Below are 18,435 nucleotides of genomic sequence, written 5' to 3'. Positions count from 1 at the left end.
ACTTCTTTAGAATACGATTTATTGCATTGCGCCTAGCATACATTACACCATTCAGCTCTGATGTAAAGAGAATCTTTGAAAACACATCTGCACTGACTCTCATGTGTCTGACATTAGGAAATTGATTTGCCATTACCTGAATGGAGGTGGACAATTTCAGTTATTTATTTTGTATATTTATATACTGCCTTTCTCACCCCAGGGGGGACTCAAGGCGGTTTACACCATATTAATGCCAAGCTTTGAGCTAATTTAAACTTTTAAACTTTTAAACAGAGGCTGGATGGCCATCTGTCAGGGGTGATTTGAATGCAATATTCCTGCTTCTTGGCAGGGGATTGGACTGGATGGCCCATGAGGTCTCTTCCAACTCTTTGATTCTATGATTCTATGATAATTTAAAGGTTGATTGACAGCACCTGCAACTCGTAATATTTTTTTCCATTGCAAATTAGAAAATCCAGCAATTTTCTGGGGGGAAAAGAATCAAAAGTTTCTGATTAGTCCCAATCTTTTTGGAAATGTTTGAGATGCCCATCAATTGCTTTAATTGCCATGGCCAGGTCTTATGAAATTGTGGGATTTACAGTATAGATGGGACCCTGGTGGTGCAGTGGGTTAAACCAGTGAGATGCTGAACTTGCTGACCGAAAGGCTGGCAGTTCAAATCAGGGGAGCAGGGTGAGCTCCTGCTGTTAGCCCCAGCTTCTACCAACCTAGCAGTTCCAAAACATGCAAATGTGAGTAGATCAATATGTACCGCTTCTGCAGGAAAGTAACGGATCTCTGTGCAGTCATGCTGGCCACATGACCTTGGAGTTGTCCACGGACAACGCCGGCTCTTAGGCTTAGAGATGGAGATGAGTACCACCCCCCAGAGTTGGACATGATTAAACTTAATGTCAGGGGTAACCTTTACAGTTTAGACAGAGAGATTTAGAAATCTGAGCAAGAGAGTATTTGATCCTCACTAAACTACAAACCCTAGAATTCCATAGAATCTTAAATAAATGGAATAAGAATGTTACAACAGTGTACTGCAAAAAAATCTAACTAAGTCTAAATATGAAAGTAGATCAAAATTGGTTCAAAACTGTACATTTTAGAGCATTTTTTTTTAAAAAATTCAAATTACTTATAATGAGATGGGGCACTAGTGCCATATGTAGTTGACAGATGAAATCCAAAATGCTTAATACATTTTTTGCTCTGTCATGTTGGATAATATACCAAGATTGGTGACCAAGTGTGTCAATTCGTAGCAGATAGATAGAAAGACATGGAAACACTTCAAAATATAGAGATTTAATTGAAAGGGGTGAGGGGTATCTTCTACACCTCCACCATACCCTGTCATAACTGGACAAGAACCCTAGTTTTAAGAAGCTATAGAGAACTGAAAACACTAATTTATTCATATATAACAATCATATATATAATAATCATATTTATCTCTTAAAAGAGACTCAAAATGACAAGCAGTATTAAAAGAAATACAATATACAACTGAAAAATCTAAAACATATAAACACTAAAATAGAATTAAATAGGGGACCATTAAAAATCCCTGTTGGTGCAATGGGTTAAAGCTTTGTGCCGACATGTTTGCTGACCAATAGGTCAGTGGTTCAAATCCGGGTTGAGCTCCCTCTGTCAGCTTCAGCTCCCCATGCAGGGACATGAGAGAAGACTCCCACAAGGATGGTAAAACATCAAACACATCCGGGGATCTCCTGGACAATGTCCTTGCGGATGGCCAATTCTCTCACACCAGAAGTGACTTGCAGTTTCTCAAGTCACTCCAGATATATATATATATATATATATATATGGATTAAAATCTATAAAACGTTTAATGAGATTTGTTCATGTGATTCAGTTTTCCATTGTGCATTTCTTGATAAAGCTGCCTTGTCATCCACTATTGGTTTTAACTCATTGTGATCCTGTTTCTCTGAACAAGATGAATGATGCCATGGAAGAAGGAATGGCAAGAGAATGTTCCACCTCATTGATCCCGAGAAAAGTCACTAACTTTGTGAAGCCTGTTCCTGCTTGCCTTGACTGCCACTGGCAGGTAAAGATCAGGAATTCAGGTAAAGATCTTTCCAGGGCAAAGGACTTCTAGCTGGAGGTGCCAGACATTGCCCCTAAGATTTCATTGACTTATAAAGCTGATGGTTCACCATCACACTACCAGTGCTACAGTATATTGGAGGCAGACCTACTATGCTTTTGAGGCAGTATAAAGCAGTGGTTCCCAACCTTTCTTTCTCTCGATCAGTGGAACCCAACCTTTGATCTTCCAAGTTTTTGGACTTCAGCTCCCACAATTCCTAACAGCTGGCAAACTGGCTGGGATTTCTGGGAGCTGAAGTCCAAAACAACTGTAGGACCAAAGGCTGGTAACCACTGCACTAGATACAGTATTGTTGATTTCAATTCTCAGAAGCCTCAGCCAGCTTGACTGACATCGAGGAATTCTGGGAGCCAAAGTCCACAATGTGGATGAATAAAGGTTTGGAATCACCAGTATAGAAAGTAGCCTGGAGTGCCACCTGATTGAAAGAAGAATGCTAGGTATATATATAACAATATAACAATAACAGCTTCTCGCTTAACTTTTTTATTGGATTACTAGGAAGTCCTACCAATCCATCTGGGCAAGCATAAGACATTTTGCTGACTCTAGTAGTCATCCAAGTCAAAGTACATAGCATGCAATGCCAACTTAAGTTAATGTCATACTGAGCCATGAAATCTCACAAGTATCTCTTCCCTGTGACTGCAAATAGTCGTAACAAACACAGCAATGAAAAAGTACAGATTCACTAGAAAGCAAGTAGCAAACAATCTGCTGTCATTTCACAGTGTCCAGAATGAGCTGCTGAGTAAGCAGACTCATTCTCTAAATGGTGTGTGTGTGTCTGTGTGCAGGGGAAGGCTGTGATTTCCATTTAATTTGTTTGTCTCACCTGCCAATCGGAGCCCCCGGTGATGCAATGGGCCAAACCCTTATGTCAGCAGGACTGTTGACCGAAAGGTTGGAGGTTTGAATATGGGGAGCAGGGTGAGCTCCTGTCTGTCAACTCCAGCTTCTCATGTGGGGACATGAGAGAAGCCTCCCAAAGGATGGTTAAACATCCAGGTGTCCGCTGGGAAATGTCCTTGCAGATGGCCAATTCTCTCACACCAGAAGTGACTTGCAGACTTTCTCAAGTTGCTCCTGACATGAAAAAAAGCCCTGCCAATCTGCTAAAGTTCCTGAGATGATGTGCAACAAGTAAACTCATTTACAGAACACAGAAAACTTAAAAAAAAATTGACTACAGTCCTTAAAAATTATTTTAAGACTAACAATTTAGACAGATAGAATGGTTTTAAACACAAAAGGTGAAGGTCAGACATAGGATTTGGGGGATAATTACACAAATTATACTCTAGCATGGAGTCTGACCTTGATTTTGATTATAAAGGTTGTTTAGAATTACTGTGAAATAAATGTTATTCTTGAGTTCCTTCAAGGCATTTCTAACAGTAACTCTGTTTTCTTGATGATATTTATTCAGAGGGGGTTTGCCTTTGCCTTCCTCTGAGGAGCAGAGAATGCGACTTGCCCAAGGTCACCCAGGGGGCCTTCTTGGCTGAGCAGGAATTTGTACCCTGGTGTCCTAGTGTCCTCGTCCAGCTCTCAAATTTGTATATCACAACAACTGTTTGAAAGAAACGTACATAACCTAAAGTGTCATTTTGGCAGTATTGTGTGGACTACAACTGAAGTTAAGCAATGCAATCCTTAGCCTTATCACTAAGCTGGAAGGACAACTGAACATAATTTAGTTCAGATAAATCTGCAATATGGTACCATCATTGCTTTCTATGACACCACCTTTGCATATGTCCACAAAGTGGAATTTGGTGGCTCCAAGGTTAGTGGGATGATGAGACTACTCCAGATTTTAGTCTAAACCTTACCTGAACAACCCAATAGTTTCCTTAAAATTTGGATTAGATTAGAACCTGGAGCAGATTCCCTGTCTCTCGCTGCCCCTGAGGCTTCCAGCTGCCACTGAGTGAATAATTGTAGGTCTCTGCTGTTAATGACTTCAACCAGGGTATTTTGGCCAGCCATTGTGTGTAAGAAGAAGAAATTCACTAATAGCTGAATGGTTTTTGTTTCTAATGGTATCACTGACATCTAGTGGTAACACACGTTGGAACATCAGTGGGGTTATTTTAGTGTATTTTTGAGATGGTTCTTGCAGATTGGTCTAAAAAAGTGTGGTTTCTTGTAGCATAGCCCTGCGTTTTCTAAGGCGCTGGCCATCTTTTGGGAGTGCTTTGATTGTGTATTTGACTTAATTTTAGTTTTGTGATGCTTATTTGTTGTAATGTTTGTTGATGTTGGTTGATGTATTTTTGATGTTTTTATTTTTTTTGTTTTTTAATAATTTTAATTATGGTGTTTATTTGGTATATGTTTTTAATTGAGTTTACTTTGTAATTTCGCCTATGTTCAGCTTGGTCCCCATGTAAGCTGCCCCAAGTCCCTCCGGGGAGATGGTGGAAGGGTATAAGAATAAAGTTGTTGTTGTTGTTTTTGTTGTTATTGTTGTTATTGTTGTTATGCATAACAAGAGTAGTATGCAGCAAACAAAATCACTATGCTGGCATTTGTATTTGATCACATGTCGGATACTTCCCAAGTGTCTAGGACTGTGTGATGTATCAGCAAATAATGCGTGTAGATCCGAGTAGCGTTTGTTTTCTTAAGAAATTGCAAGTTGCTTCTGGTGTGAGAGAACTGGCTGTCTGCAAGGACGTTGCCCAGGGGATGCTCAAATGTTGGATGTTTTACCATCCTGTGGGAGGCTTCTCTCATGTCTCAGTTCAGCCAGCACAAGGGTTAAATCACCGCAGTTCCTATATAGGGGACTGTGTCATTGTGCCAGCCCGGCTCCTAAATAGGGCACTGTGTCTTTGTATGTTGTGTAATGTATGTCCACACAGACATACATTCCATGTAGATTTGTTTGCTTGTATGCTTTCATCCTATCACTTTCCATTTTTTGCACATCAGCAAAAGACTATAATGTGCTGTGTGCATGCGTTTGAGAAGAAGGCAGGAAGAAGGAAAGAGAAAGATATAAAAAGAATCTGTCAATCAGCCATGGAAAATTTCAAACCAGTCTATAGAAGTATGAATTTTAGCAAAGTAGCTTGCTGAGTTTTGTTTGTTGTCACTTCTGCATTCACTTTTGCATCTTTTTTTGGGTGGGGGGAGGAGCAAGTGTTTGTAACAGTATCTTGCATGTATGCTATGTCTGGGTTGTTGTAGGTTTTTCGGGCTATATGGACATGTTCTAGAAGAATATAGCCATATAGCCTGAAAAGCCTACAACAACCCAGTGATTCTGGCCATGAAAGCCTTCGACAATACATATGTTATGTCTCTTCCAAAGAGTTTTTAGAAACTGGGGACATGCATTGGCGAGGTGTCTGAAGGGCACATTTTCTTCTCCTTTCTTTCTTTTACTTTAAAAAAAATAGTTACAGTGCTTTAGTGCAAAGGTACCAATTTAATGATAACTTTAAGGAAATAAAATAGGACAAGAGATAGAGTCACTTTTGTTTTGAAATGTCTTGGAATTAAAATGATACCCTTTTGAGAACTGGAACAAAAAGTTGAAGTTGGGACCAGGAATTGCCAGAAAATAATCCAGGACAGCAGAAACGTCATTTTGAAATTTCTTTAAAAAAATCCCCTCAAGATATCAATAAATACAAGAACGTCCTTACATGCACACCTCACCTGGAGGAGTCCATTGTCAATAGCATCCACTACCATGCACATTATGGGATAGTTATTTTGGGGGGGGGGGGTTACAAATTTGAAGACCTAGTTTGCAAGGGTACAATTCCATTTGACAAAGAGCTATGACCACTTCCAAACCAGCCTTACTGCTCTGCAAATGTTATGACTACTTGGCATTTATGTTCATACCAGCATGTTAGAATTGCTGCTTAAACAGTGTGATGCCTCCAATGGGTTTGTGATTATACATGATTGAAAATGCATGTTTTTTGGAGAGAGATAATTGTTTTTGTCTGTTACCTGATTTTCTGGGCAAGGAATGGTCTTGAGACAACCTGGTTTATGGATTACTGGAGCGTCTTCTGTGACTAGGTCTGTGGAATCCAGCAAATTGTTTCTCCCGCCAGCTTTTCTCTTTCCGTGCGAACTCTTGACTAGCAAAATCATCCACCCTGTTTCCAGCGACCTCATTTATTAAACCTGAAATAGTAGTACTTTGTGTTAGATAGTCTCTTCTAAGCTACATCTAGCAAAGCAAGTTGTATTTGATTACATTTTAATGCATAACATGCCTCCTTTGCAAGCAAATTGGGGATTTTTAATTGATAGAATGTGCATGGGTAATAATTGCCACACAAATGACAGGTGAAAGAAGCTGATAGCTATTTCTGTAGGGTTGAAGGAGAAAGAGGGCTCCCTGGTGATGCAGGGAGTTAAACCGCTTAGCTGCTGAACTTGCTGACTGAAAGGTTGGCAATTCGAATTTGGAGAGCAGGGTGAGCTCCCGCTGTTAGCCCCAGCTTCTGTCAACCTAGCAGTTCAAAAACATGCAAATGTGAGTATATCAATAGGTACTGCTTCTGTGGGAAGGTAACGACACTCCATACAGTCATGCTGGCTACCTGATCTTGGAGGTGTCTATGGACAATGCTGGCTCTGCGGCTTAGAGTCAGACATGACTAGACTTAACTTCAAGGGGAAACCTTTACTTTATAGGAGAAAGAAACAATAAATATAAACTCTTTAAATCCACCAGCATAATTGGCTGCTTATTGAACTCCTTAACACCCAGTGGTTGGAAAAAGTTTGCAGAAATGTTATACAGTACAATGGAACTGTACAAAGGTGACTTGATGGATGTTGAGTGCCATTTCTGGACTTGTAAAGGGACTATGAAAATACATGGTAATCACTGTACAAGCAATGGTTTTTCCCTCTGTACATGACAGTAATCTAACAGAGAGAATGGGCAAGAAGGGGTTGCATTTTAAATAAATTCATCAGAATAAAACACCTCTTCTGCATTTAAGAAATGAAGGTATTTGCATGTTCTCTTTCTAAAAACAATATTCAACTACAGTTTATTATTTATTTATTTATTATTTATTTATTATTTGCACTTATTGACCGCCACTCTCAGCCCTAGGGCGACTCGTTTACAAAAAGTTTACAAAAAGTTTACAAAAAGATGCACAGCCAAATGAAAGCACAGAAATTATTATGTGGTTAGTTTTTAATGCACTTTTCTCAGTGTCTCAACAAAATCAATGGTGCTTACTGACAACTTTGTATGTTATAGTCGAATTCTAGGAAAGTTACTTCTGTAAGTTATGGCTTCCAGAATCTCGAATATGTCCAGAGGAGGGTGAATAAAATGATCAAGGCTCTGGAGAACAAGCCCTGTGAGCAGCGGCTTAAAGAGCTGGGCATCTTTAGCCTGCAGAAGAGAAGGCTGAGAGGATACGTGATGGCCATATATAAATATGTGAAGGGAAGTCATAGGGAGGAGAGAGCAAGCTTGTTTTCTGCTGCCCTGGGGAATAGGATGCGGAGCAGTGGCTTCAAACTACAGGAAAGGAGATTCCACCTGAACATGAGGAAGAACTATCTCGCTGTGTGCGCTGTTCAGCAGTGAAACTCTCTGCCTTGGAGTGTGGTGGAGGCTCCTTCTTTGGAGACTTAAATAGAACAGAGGCTTCATGACCATCTGTCGGGGGTGCTTTGAATGTGATCTTCTTGCTTCTTGGCAGGCGGTTGGACTGGATGGCCCACAAGGTCTCTTCCAACTCTCTGATTCTATGAATCTCCCAGTAGCTATGGCTAGTGTCCATGATGTTTTGAGGATTCTGGAGACTGTAGTCCTAAAATGTTACTTTTCCAAACTCTTGTTACAGGAATAATTTCAAAAAGAGAACATGACATTCTTTGATATCTCATTCTTATTAACTTACAGTCTGTCATGATTCTTCCTAGAAGCCGACTATCCATTCTTTGTTCTACATTGTTCATCAGGTATGGAAGGAAATCTTCCTCAACCTCTGTAATGATGCAAGAGAGCAAAACATGTGTTATATATATTTTTATTCATGTCACTTTTTACGGAAAATTATTCCAATTTCTAATAAAACACTTTAAGAATCTCCCTCTCTTTTTCTCCCTCTCCTCCCCTCTCTCTATATGTGTACACACTATACATAGTACTATAGGTATGACCATAAGTAATATAAATCCTCAGCACTTATGCAGTAAACCCAATCGAAGAGACTGCTTCTCGCAAGCAATCCTGGATAGGAATACAGTGCACATCATTCCACCCCTCATTTTCTTTAATTCATCTGCTTCAGCTGAATCGTCCAACAAATCTTTGGACTCTACCACATTGCACAATTATCTCACTATGGTTTCATTTTAACTGCTATGGCAACATGCTATGAAGTTCTGACACTTGGTAATTTAGGAAGTGACATCCAGAATTAGCAACCAGAGAGCCCTAGTACTTAAAGTTTCCTTCTGATAAATGTCGAGGCTTTCTGTTTCAGGATTTCACAGTTTTTAATAGTTGTTTTCACTTTTTGCATCCAGTCAGGCCCCAAGTGTACAGTACTGTGGTCTTGGCCCTGGTTTGTGATCAATTTTAGTGCTATCCTCAATCTGAACATTTATTTTCAGCTGTTCTTTGTTCCCAATTGAGATGTGACTAAACTTAGATGTGTGTTTTGCTTCCCTTCATTCCTCTGCATTCCTTCCCTGAATTCAGCATCTCCACCTATGATCCTCCCCCCGTATCCATGTTTCCTGTCTTAAGTATTGAATTTTTTTACATTTTCCTTATAGTCATAACACTAAAGTTATAAATCTGTACTACTTGAGCATTATAACTGCAAAAGAAAGGGGATAGAATTTCAATTGGAAATCTCATAAAGGAACTAAGATCAGCAGAAAACCTCCATGCGGTGTTGTTAAACTCTAGCATGGATGTGGTTTCCCTCCATATAAAAAATGCAGCAATTCCCCTCAAAATTCATGTTCTCTGTCTTGTACATTTATTTAAAAATTGATACAGTCACGATGCTAAGATATCATTCCACTTTAGCACTATATTCCTGAAAGAATGAAGAAATGACCAACCTACTACCCAGAAATGTAAGAAGGGAACAAAGCTCAACAGAAAATCTTTGTGATGAATGTCGAACCTCTATTCCAAAGTCAGCTCTCCCAAAAGTACAGCAGCATAAACCCATCAAGAGATACAGAGTTATCCAAAGTACAGAAGCTTACCCCTAAAATAGATCCAGCAGTTTAAGTATCTCCTTTAAAGTTCATAATAAAGTCTAGAGTTAAGTAAACTTTTATTTGCAACAAGCTAATTACCATTGCTATTTTTAAAAGTATAGTACATATCAAAAGATATAACAGTTTCAAATCACATTCACTGATGTAACAGAGTAAATCTCTGAGGCCCCTTCTACACTGTCATATAATCCAGATTATCAAATCCACATTATCTGCTTTGAACTGGACTATATGAGTCTACACTGCCATATAATCAAATTCAAAGCAGTTCATCTGGATTTTATATGGTAGTATAGAAGGGCTCTGAGACATATCCCCAAAATCATCTGGCAAAATAGTTCCAGTATTACAATGAATAAGCTGTGCACAAAATGTCTGTGGAATACATGAATTGACTGGATGGAGAAGGAGAATATTTTGTGAAAAGAACAACCTAGATTTACACAGGCAAATCAGCTATAGATCACTGCTTGGTTTTGAACTCTCTGATAAATACGTTATTTAAAAAACCCATAGGACCTTTCTATTTTATATGTCATCAACTGAAAAGAAGCATTTGACTCCGTCTCCAATATGGGATATTGAGGGGGCGGAAAGTAAAGGTCTCAATACCTGTAGATAAAAACTTGTGTGTTACATACCTCTTTGGATGTCATCGTAGAAGAATCCCTTATTCTGAAGATTAGTCAGGACTGAAGGAATGAGGTTTGCCAAGTACTGCAGAGCAAATATCCGAGCAGCAATTCTTTCCGCAACCTCAGACTGCTTTTTCTGCTCTTCCAACTGCTGCCGCATACGACGAAGCTTTAAGTAATAATGAAAGACAACTGTCACATTGGCGAGATAGGTAGACATTTCCCCATTGTCCACAAAAAGAAGCTGGGAGTCTTTAAAACCACAAAGAGGATTTTGAATTAAGAGAAAGGAATTACAAATAATTCCTTTGTAATTCATTATTATGAATTAGCTATGAAATCAGATCACATCTCAGTCTGTGTGATATTTAAAGAAATATTTGAGGGCAATCAAGTAAGTCTGAAAAATATGTATACAAAAAAGAAAGCTGCTGAGAACTTCACGGTGTCTTTGGAGATGACATCCTCAAACCAATTATTTAATTTCTTTGATTAAGCAAAAAATATATACAGACTGGCACTGATTTTGGTGTTTGATCCTACCATGTTTGGTCAAGAATTCCTCTTTTGTTAATGCCAAAGCTGTCTCTTCTTGACATGTGTGAGAGTGACATGGGACATTCATCATGAAGTGGTATCTTAGTAACCTGCGATGAGCAATAATTGTTTCTAGAGGGCCAGGAGAGGAGTACAGCATCACCCCTAGTATGTCTTCCCGTCCCTCCACCCATGCTTTCCATGTTGCTACCTTTGTTTTGTATTTTTGCAGCTCTTCATTTTCAAAATGGATGAAACTAGATATGACTTCAATGCTATTCATATGTTGGACTTCTAAACAAAGCTCCAGATCCACTTCTTCGTGGAAAAACATAAGTGTTAAAGCACATGTAGGGACTGCTTTTATTAGGATCAATTAAAATTCAACAAAATGATTTTGTGATTTATTTTGGATGATGTTTGGTTTGTGAAGTGATTGTGACCCCCCCCCCCACCCAATGTTTGGTTCCAGGATCCCCCTGGGTAGCTAAAACTATTGGTGCTCAAGTTCCATATATACAGTGGCATTGTAAAAATACACTTGTATTAAATAATAAACAACTCAAATGCTTCCAGAGAGAGACTGAGGAGCTGTGAAATACTGGGAGGCTGCAGCAGGGTATGCCAACACATCAGCATAGTGTTCATAGGACAGCAAAACGCATTTGTAATTTGCATTTTCCCTCCAGAATATTTTCGAGCTGTGGTTGGTTGAATCTATAAGTATAGAACTTGTGTATATGGAGGCCTACTGTATAGCACTTCATTCCACACTGTGCCCATCCTAGACAACGATTCCTCCTCATTGACAAAGTACCTCTTTTGCCTTATCTTAAAAATCACATATCCACAATGAGAGGACAAAAGCACTCTTTTGCCTTTTTTGTGGTGAAGGCTCACTATCCCCTCACCACTGGTCTCATTCATGGCTAGGCTCAGCTGGGGGTGGGGTGGGGTTACACTAAGAAGAGAAAAATGTGCTTCTCATCTGAATGTGGGAAGGAGAAATGAATGGCCATCAATATAATATCAGTGTGGTGTATTACAAATAGATTTGGTGCTAAAAGTGGGAATTTGGAGCAGCTTTGTAACACTTTGAATTACAGCTGGAATAATGGGTTGTTGTTGAAGACTTTCATGGCCGGAATTGCTGGGTTGCTGTGAGTTTTCCGAGCTGTATGGCCATGTTCCAGAAACATTCTCTCCTGATGTTTCTCCCACATCTATGGCAGGCATCCCCAGAGGCTGCAAGGTCTGTTGGAAACTAGGCGAGTGATGTTTATATATCTGTGGAATGTCTAGGGTGGGAGAAAGAACTCTTGTCTGTTAGAGGCAAGAGTGAAAGTTGCAATTGGCCACCTTGATTAACATTGAATAGCCTCACAGCTCCAAAGCCTGGCTGCTTCCTACCTGGGGGAATCCTTTGTTGGGAGGATTCACCTAGGAATATTTTGTCAATAGACAGGTGCCTAGCTATACCTTTTCTTCCTTGCGTCTTTTCTCTTGCTCTTCAAGGCGCTGCATTTCAGCGATCTCTGCATTGCGGAGTTCCTGAAAGGCATACTGGTGTGCCTGAAGATTGGCCAGGTCCTCTTCTTCTGAGACTTCTATCAAAGCTTGCTCTATGGTTTTTCCAACCAAAACTTCAAGTATTGGTTTGACTTCAACGTCAAAGTCAAAGAGCTGAAAAGATAAAACAGATGATGTTTAGGCCCTCTGCAGTTGGCATCTTGTTTTCTGATGTGGAGCAGAAGACTTTTATTTTTCGAAATGAGATGGGATGACAGATAAACCTTTTGCTGATAACATTGGGGTTATTATAAATAACAAGTCAGGGATTGGGATAACATTTTCAAAACTATTAAAAGTTTGGCTTGTGGTCTATTTCATTACCAATGAATTAATATGTGGCTATTTTTTAGTTATTTAAAATATATACTTAAAATGATGTAAATAGTCGAAACATCACCAATTTAGCTTCTAAAAGCAAAGTCTTAGAAGTAAATAATACAGTTATGGAATTGTTTCCAGAAAGTACCAAACCCATCTGAACCAATTTTATAGGAATCAGAAAAAAGTGCTGAGGATATGCAATCAGAATGACCTTGCTCATCCTTTGCTCATATATTCTTTCCATGCCAGACATCATCTTTACATGTGTCACAAAGATATTCCAGTCTTTATTATGGAATTATTCAAGAAATAAATTTGGATTTGGTACCTTTTGGAAACAAATTGTAAATTGATACGTTTTGGCATGAAACAACTGGATTTGATACATTTAGCTATAAAATGTGATTTTCCAAGTTCTGTACTGAAGTGATTTGGTATATTTTGGTTATTTTAATCTATACATAATATTATTCTTCTATCCAAAATGTGCTGCCACCTGTAACTCATTTTTCTTTTTCTTTTTAATCTGGTACCTTTTGGAAACAAGCTCCCAAATTACTTGTTACAACCAGAGTAAACTGCTAGCAGTAGCTGCTACCATACTTTTTTAATGTAACAAGAGTGAGAGCATTACTATTTCAAAATGTAACACTTATTGCCAGATGTAGTACATTACTTTCAAGTTTTTGTTGGAAGGATAGCTCAAATAATATATATACAGTAGAAGTGTTAGATAAATGCTATATGAATTATTATTTTGCAGTATTCTGTAACAATCTTCTGTTATTCTATTTCTAAATTATATTGTGTCCATTTAATTTTTTGTTTTGTTTAAGTCCTTCTAATTCTATAGACACTGAGAACTGGGAAGCCCTGGTCCTTGAGCATTCTAACTGGAGGTCAGCTGTGACAAGCAGTGCTGCTGAATTCGAAGAAGCATTAATGGAGGGCAAAAGGGAGAAATGTGCCAAGAGGAAGGTGTGTCAAGCCAACCCTGACCGGGACAGTCTTCCACCTGGAAACTGATGTCCTCACTGCAGGAGAACATGCAGATCAAGAATAGGGCTCCACGGCCACCTATGGATCCAGACACTATACTTGGAGGACCATCATCCCTGGCCTACAAGGGATTGCCTAAGTAAGTAAGTCTAATTCTATAATTATTTTAGGTTTTTTAAAACTATATGATGCTTCATTTGAATTGTTCAGATATAGAAAATGTGTTTTTCCCTGAACATGAAACAAGAACTGGGTAGAAAGAAAGCCAGTGCTGTCTGACAATGAAATTTCTCATGAGGCAACCCTGGATTAGATCATGACATGATGATTCAACATCCATATACAAAAGAGGTAAAATGCAAGATGATGCCTTTTGCCCATTCCATGTTCATGAAATAACTGGAATGAGTGATAAATGTTATATCAGTATTGATTATAGGATAGGATTTTCTCCACCACATCTAAAATGCAACCCAGAATCAGAGCATGCCATGTGGTTAGACAGGGCTGGCTGTAGTTGATGCCCATCATTTGATGCCTGATGTGGTTGCTTTACTGTGCCTAATGACACTACAGATGACATAGAGGGAAATTCTAGCTTAGCTTGTGATGTCTGCTATAGGGACATGATACCATCACTTGGCATACAATAATTGTCATTAAGACATTGTCTTGGAATCACCAAAGAACAAACTGAAGTATGAGCCTTTGGGAAAACGTCTTGTGAAAAGCAAATTTGGCCCAGAATTCAGGTAAAAGCCAGCTAATCAGGTAGCATGGCATCCCATGGCCAGGAAGAAAAACAATTGTGACACCCTTGGAAGTAGCAAATGTACTCATTAGCTGCTCCAGATGCCACCATTTTTACTATGCTTTACATCCCACACAGCCTTCCCTACTTCCATTACACCCCCACACATCTGGTGGCCTTATGCTGCTGCCGAGGGTTATGGAAGGCTCACTACAAATATATTGGGATTTTTTTCCTGCCTTGTTCCAAATGGCACAGTGGGCCTAAGTGCATGTCCACATCAGTTCTTCCTCCAGTCCCATCTTCTCACCATTGCACAGTAACATTGCATAATTGAAATGCATATAAAGACCTTTAGTTGGGTCTGGTGACAGCTGGGAATGGGTGGAAATGACTGCTGAGACTTCAGAGCCAAAAACAAAGTCAAATATCCTCCTGCAAACACTGCTGAAATATGTTTCTCCAACTAGAAAGGCCTGACAGTCCTCTAAACTGAGTTATCTCAGACCTATACATGATGCAACCAAACTGTCTCGCGTGCTATTTGATTCATCCAGTAGTGACTCAAGGCTATGATGTAATGATTACAGGACATTTATAAATGTCTGAACTTCTAGGAGTATCTAAGAGAGCAAAATATGCAGGGAGAAGAGTTTGGCTATCTGAATGTAATTCAATATTCTAATCTTACACACCTCTCCTTCTTCGATTTGTGTGGCTACATCAGCCCCAGTCTTCAATGGGATGAAAAGAGGGCTGGGTGCTCTGATCAGAAAAGCATCTGTTTGACACTCTATGTCCGTTTCAATGATGCGGTCTGCAATTTCTTCCAGGTATAGTTCTGCAATAATGACACATTGAGGAATGGTTAGTGGATTAATGAAAGGTATAGCTGGAATCCTGCTGGACAGTTACAAGAGTTAACTGGTAACAGTTACAAGAGTTGACTGGTTTCTTCATCTGTGTGTCATACCGCTGAAGGGAACATCAGTTAGCTGCCCCCCAATTGCCGAGGGAACAGATCCCCATTGATTGCAATGGTGGTTGCAATTGCAGTCAGTGACAGCAGTGGAGATTGAAGGAACTGAGATGAGATTCATTGCACAGCAACATATCTATATTGCTCATGTATTCATAAGTCCTCAACTGGATTCTGGCTCCATACTTTAAAAATTATATTTTAGTTGAAAAGCTAAAATCTAAACCAGTGGTTCTCAACCTGGGGTCCCCAGATTTTTTTGGCCTTCAACTTCCAGAAATTCTAACAGCTGGTAAACTGGCCAAAAACATCTGGGGACTCCAGGTTGAGAACCACTGATCTAAGCAATGATTTCTTGTCTGTGCAATATTCTTTTCATTTATTCTTTTCAACATCTTTGCATGTTTACATTGCTTCTCAACAATAGGAGCCTCTCCGTTTAATCTGCACTGATCATGAGGCAGGGATTTCATCATTTATTTATTTAGAAATGAACCATTCACATATGTTTTTGGTGCTCTACCTGTCTGCACATCGACACGATTTCCAGCGTCTTCAATTACTGGAGCATGTACTTCACTCTCTTCCTTTATTCGCCTTCTAGCAAGCATTTTCCTGTGAGCTTCTCGTCGCCTCTGAATCTCAGCAGGATCTGGTTCAGGACTCTGGAAAGTGGGAGAGAAATTCCCCTGCTAATTTGAAGTGATATTCCAATCTACATGATAAAGGTGTGAAAAACTATTTGGGATTTTTAAAATCACACATGTCCCACTTTATGGGTCCTAGAGGCCCAGAACACAACTTACAAAATGTTTCCACAATATAAAAGTACTTCAAAAGTAGTCAGAAAGGTGTGATGGTTTCACTGTTGCGAACAAAACTTCAGGAGACCAAGGTTCAACTTGCCACTCAGCCATGGAAACCTGCTAGGTGATCTTGGGCAAGTCATACTCTCTTGGCCTTAGGAGGAGAAAATGGCAAATGTCTTTGGAATAAACCATGTCAAGAAAGCCCTGTGAGAGGTCTGCCATAAATTGGAATCAACATAAAGGTGTGTAACAATTATTCCCATTGAGTACACATTCCAACAACAACAAAAATATTCTTGGTGTCTTGTTTTTAGGCCTGTTCTTGATGTTATTTGGGGCACTGATTAAGAGAATCGCATTGGCTAGACCGCATCAGCTCTAGTTTCTTAAATATAGTTATAATTTTCTATGAGTGAACAGATGGTGATTGGTAGATGGTATATATTCTGTATCTCAAAAATAGAGTTGATAAGGAAAACAGGTGCCATTTTTGGAATCGGCAGGTCAAATATACCCAGATAAAGGGCTAACATTTAAGGCACCAACATAGATGTTAGCCAGTGTGGTTTTTTTGTTTTCTTATATTTAAAAAAGACAGGAATATGAGGAGGAAAAACTCACCCAAGGTAATGTAGGAATTGAGTATGTGTTGCCTCGAACCACTCTGCGGTCATACATGAGGTTCCCATAGCGAACAGAGCCTTCTTCGCTATAATACATAAAATTAAAGGGAAGGAAACAGTAGAATTCAAAATGCTATTTATCATGTTTTATTAAAGACACCCAACAAAAAAAGAAAACATAACTGAATACTCTGAATATTACCAGGCTGCTCAATAGAGAACAGCTTCTATGCTTACTGATAACAGAACATGGGAAGTTATAAATTTCATTTTCTGTGCAAAAATATGAATGTTGTATGAAATTTCGAACTAGTGCATTTTCTGTATAAGAAACAGCATTCCTTGTGCAGGAAACAGTACATTTCAGTGTTATTGTGTGGAAAATCCTATTTTGTTGTGTACAAAAATACACCAATTTTCTGCCGAGTATGTTGAGCCCTCAACGACATGTCTTTCAGTGGCAAGAAAATGGTTAGTAGTCACATGAGGGCTGTACAATGGCTCTAGCTTCACCAGGTTTGCCCTGTGAGATGTATAACACACACAAACACATGAAGGCTATTCGCTAGATAAATGCACTTTACTCTGAAAAGTAAAGAAGAAATGAATGTTTGCTCACTCCCTTTTCCATAGATGTTTTCTTTAATAACTGTAAGGAAGCACAACCCCAGGATGAATGGATTTAACACACCTCCATCCTATTGGATAGTAGAAAAATTGTTAGTTATTGCTTTATTTGCCACCTTTTAAGATTCTGTTTCAAGAGGAGAATTTTCAGGCAACCTTTTCTAAAGGGGCTTATTTATCAAGAATATCTAAATTTTATTGGTAGTCCCAACTAGACTTGCCAGTCATTTCCTTATGAAAATCTTCCTTCTTGCTTTATGACATGTCTAGATGTACCCCAATATCAAGGACAACTTATGTACAAAAGCCAAGTGAAATGTTGCAAGAAGGGGAGCCTTTGGTAACCTGTATTTTCAGCGGAGCAAGAAATGACAAAATCTTTTGGCATGGCAACTGCTAGAATATACCAGCCACTATGGCCACATCTCTGGAAGTTTGTAAACAGAAGCTGGATAGTCCACTGTTGGGAGTGCTTAGCCTGGTGTTCCTGCATGGCATGGAGTTGGACTGGGTGGCCCTTGTGGCCTCTTCCAACTTTCTGATTCTATGAAAAACAAAAACAGACCAAAGGATAGGGCAGGAGGGAAAAACTAGAAGAGGTCATTTGGTGTGGGCTGGCCCAAGCAAAGTCAATGAGTATTGAAAACAATTGGGCATCACAACTCACCTCTCTTTGGCTAATGTGGATGCTCGGTACCGTTTTCTGATGGGCACAACTTTGGGTCGACTGCTGTAAGAGTATGTGGTAGTAGGGTCAGGAGGACCTTCTTGGCTGAGAATAATTGAGGTCATGTTGGATCTTAGCCACGTTGGGTTCCAATAGACTTAGCAAAGTCTCTGTGGCATTGAAGAACAATCCTCTCTGTCAACAGTTGCTATGTGTTCTGGAATTCTATCTTGTTGCCAAGATAAACGGATTCTGGGCTGACCAGTTCTTTTGCACAGATTGAACTCTATCCATATTCTTAAGCCTGAAAATTCTATGCAAAGCTAGCAAAGATTCCCTTTTCAAACATGCCTTAATTGACTCCAGTAAATTGCAGTGACAACAAAAGACATTTAGTACCTAATGCAGAAAAACAACCATTGGTCTTCAAATCAGGTTGGTGTAAGCCACTTTGATGCCTGAGACAGGCATGGAAACCATGTCATTCAAACCATTATTTACAACATACCCCCACTTTTCCAGGTTTA

General features: G+C 39.3%; 1 protein-coding gene across 1 annotated transcript; it reads right to left on the bottom strand.

The window, feature by feature from the left end:
* Positions 1-5,560: 5,560 nt before the first annotated feature.
* On the bottom strand, positions 5,561-18,174 carry RSPH3 (radial spoke head 3). The gene is made up of 8 exons (XM_067466863.1): positions 17,909-18,174; positions 16,613-16,700; positions 15,706-15,847; positions 14,899-15,044; positions 12,040-12,243; positions 10,030-10,192; positions 8,047-8,133; positions 5,561-5,589 (listed from the first exon to the last, which is right to left on the bottom strand). Exons 1-8 carry the CDS (start codon positions 18,031-18,033, stop codon positions 5,561-5,563), a joined length of 984 nt encoding a protein of 327 aa, XP_067322964.1. The 5' UTR covers positions 18,034-18,174.
* Positions 18,175-18,435: the final 261 nt, after the last annotated feature.

This window comes from Anolis sagrei, chromosome 1 (genome assembly GCF_037176765.1).
Source record: "Anolis sagrei isolate rAnoSag1 chromosome 1, rAnoSag1.mat, whole genome shotgun sequence".
In the NCBI taxonomy this organism is placed as follows: domain Eukaryota; kingdom Metazoa; phylum Chordata; class Lepidosauria; order Squamata; family Dactyloidae; genus Anolis; species Anolis sagrei.
Note: the sequence above shows the minus strand (reverse complement) of the source record. Positions and strands in the feature narration are given on the sequence as shown.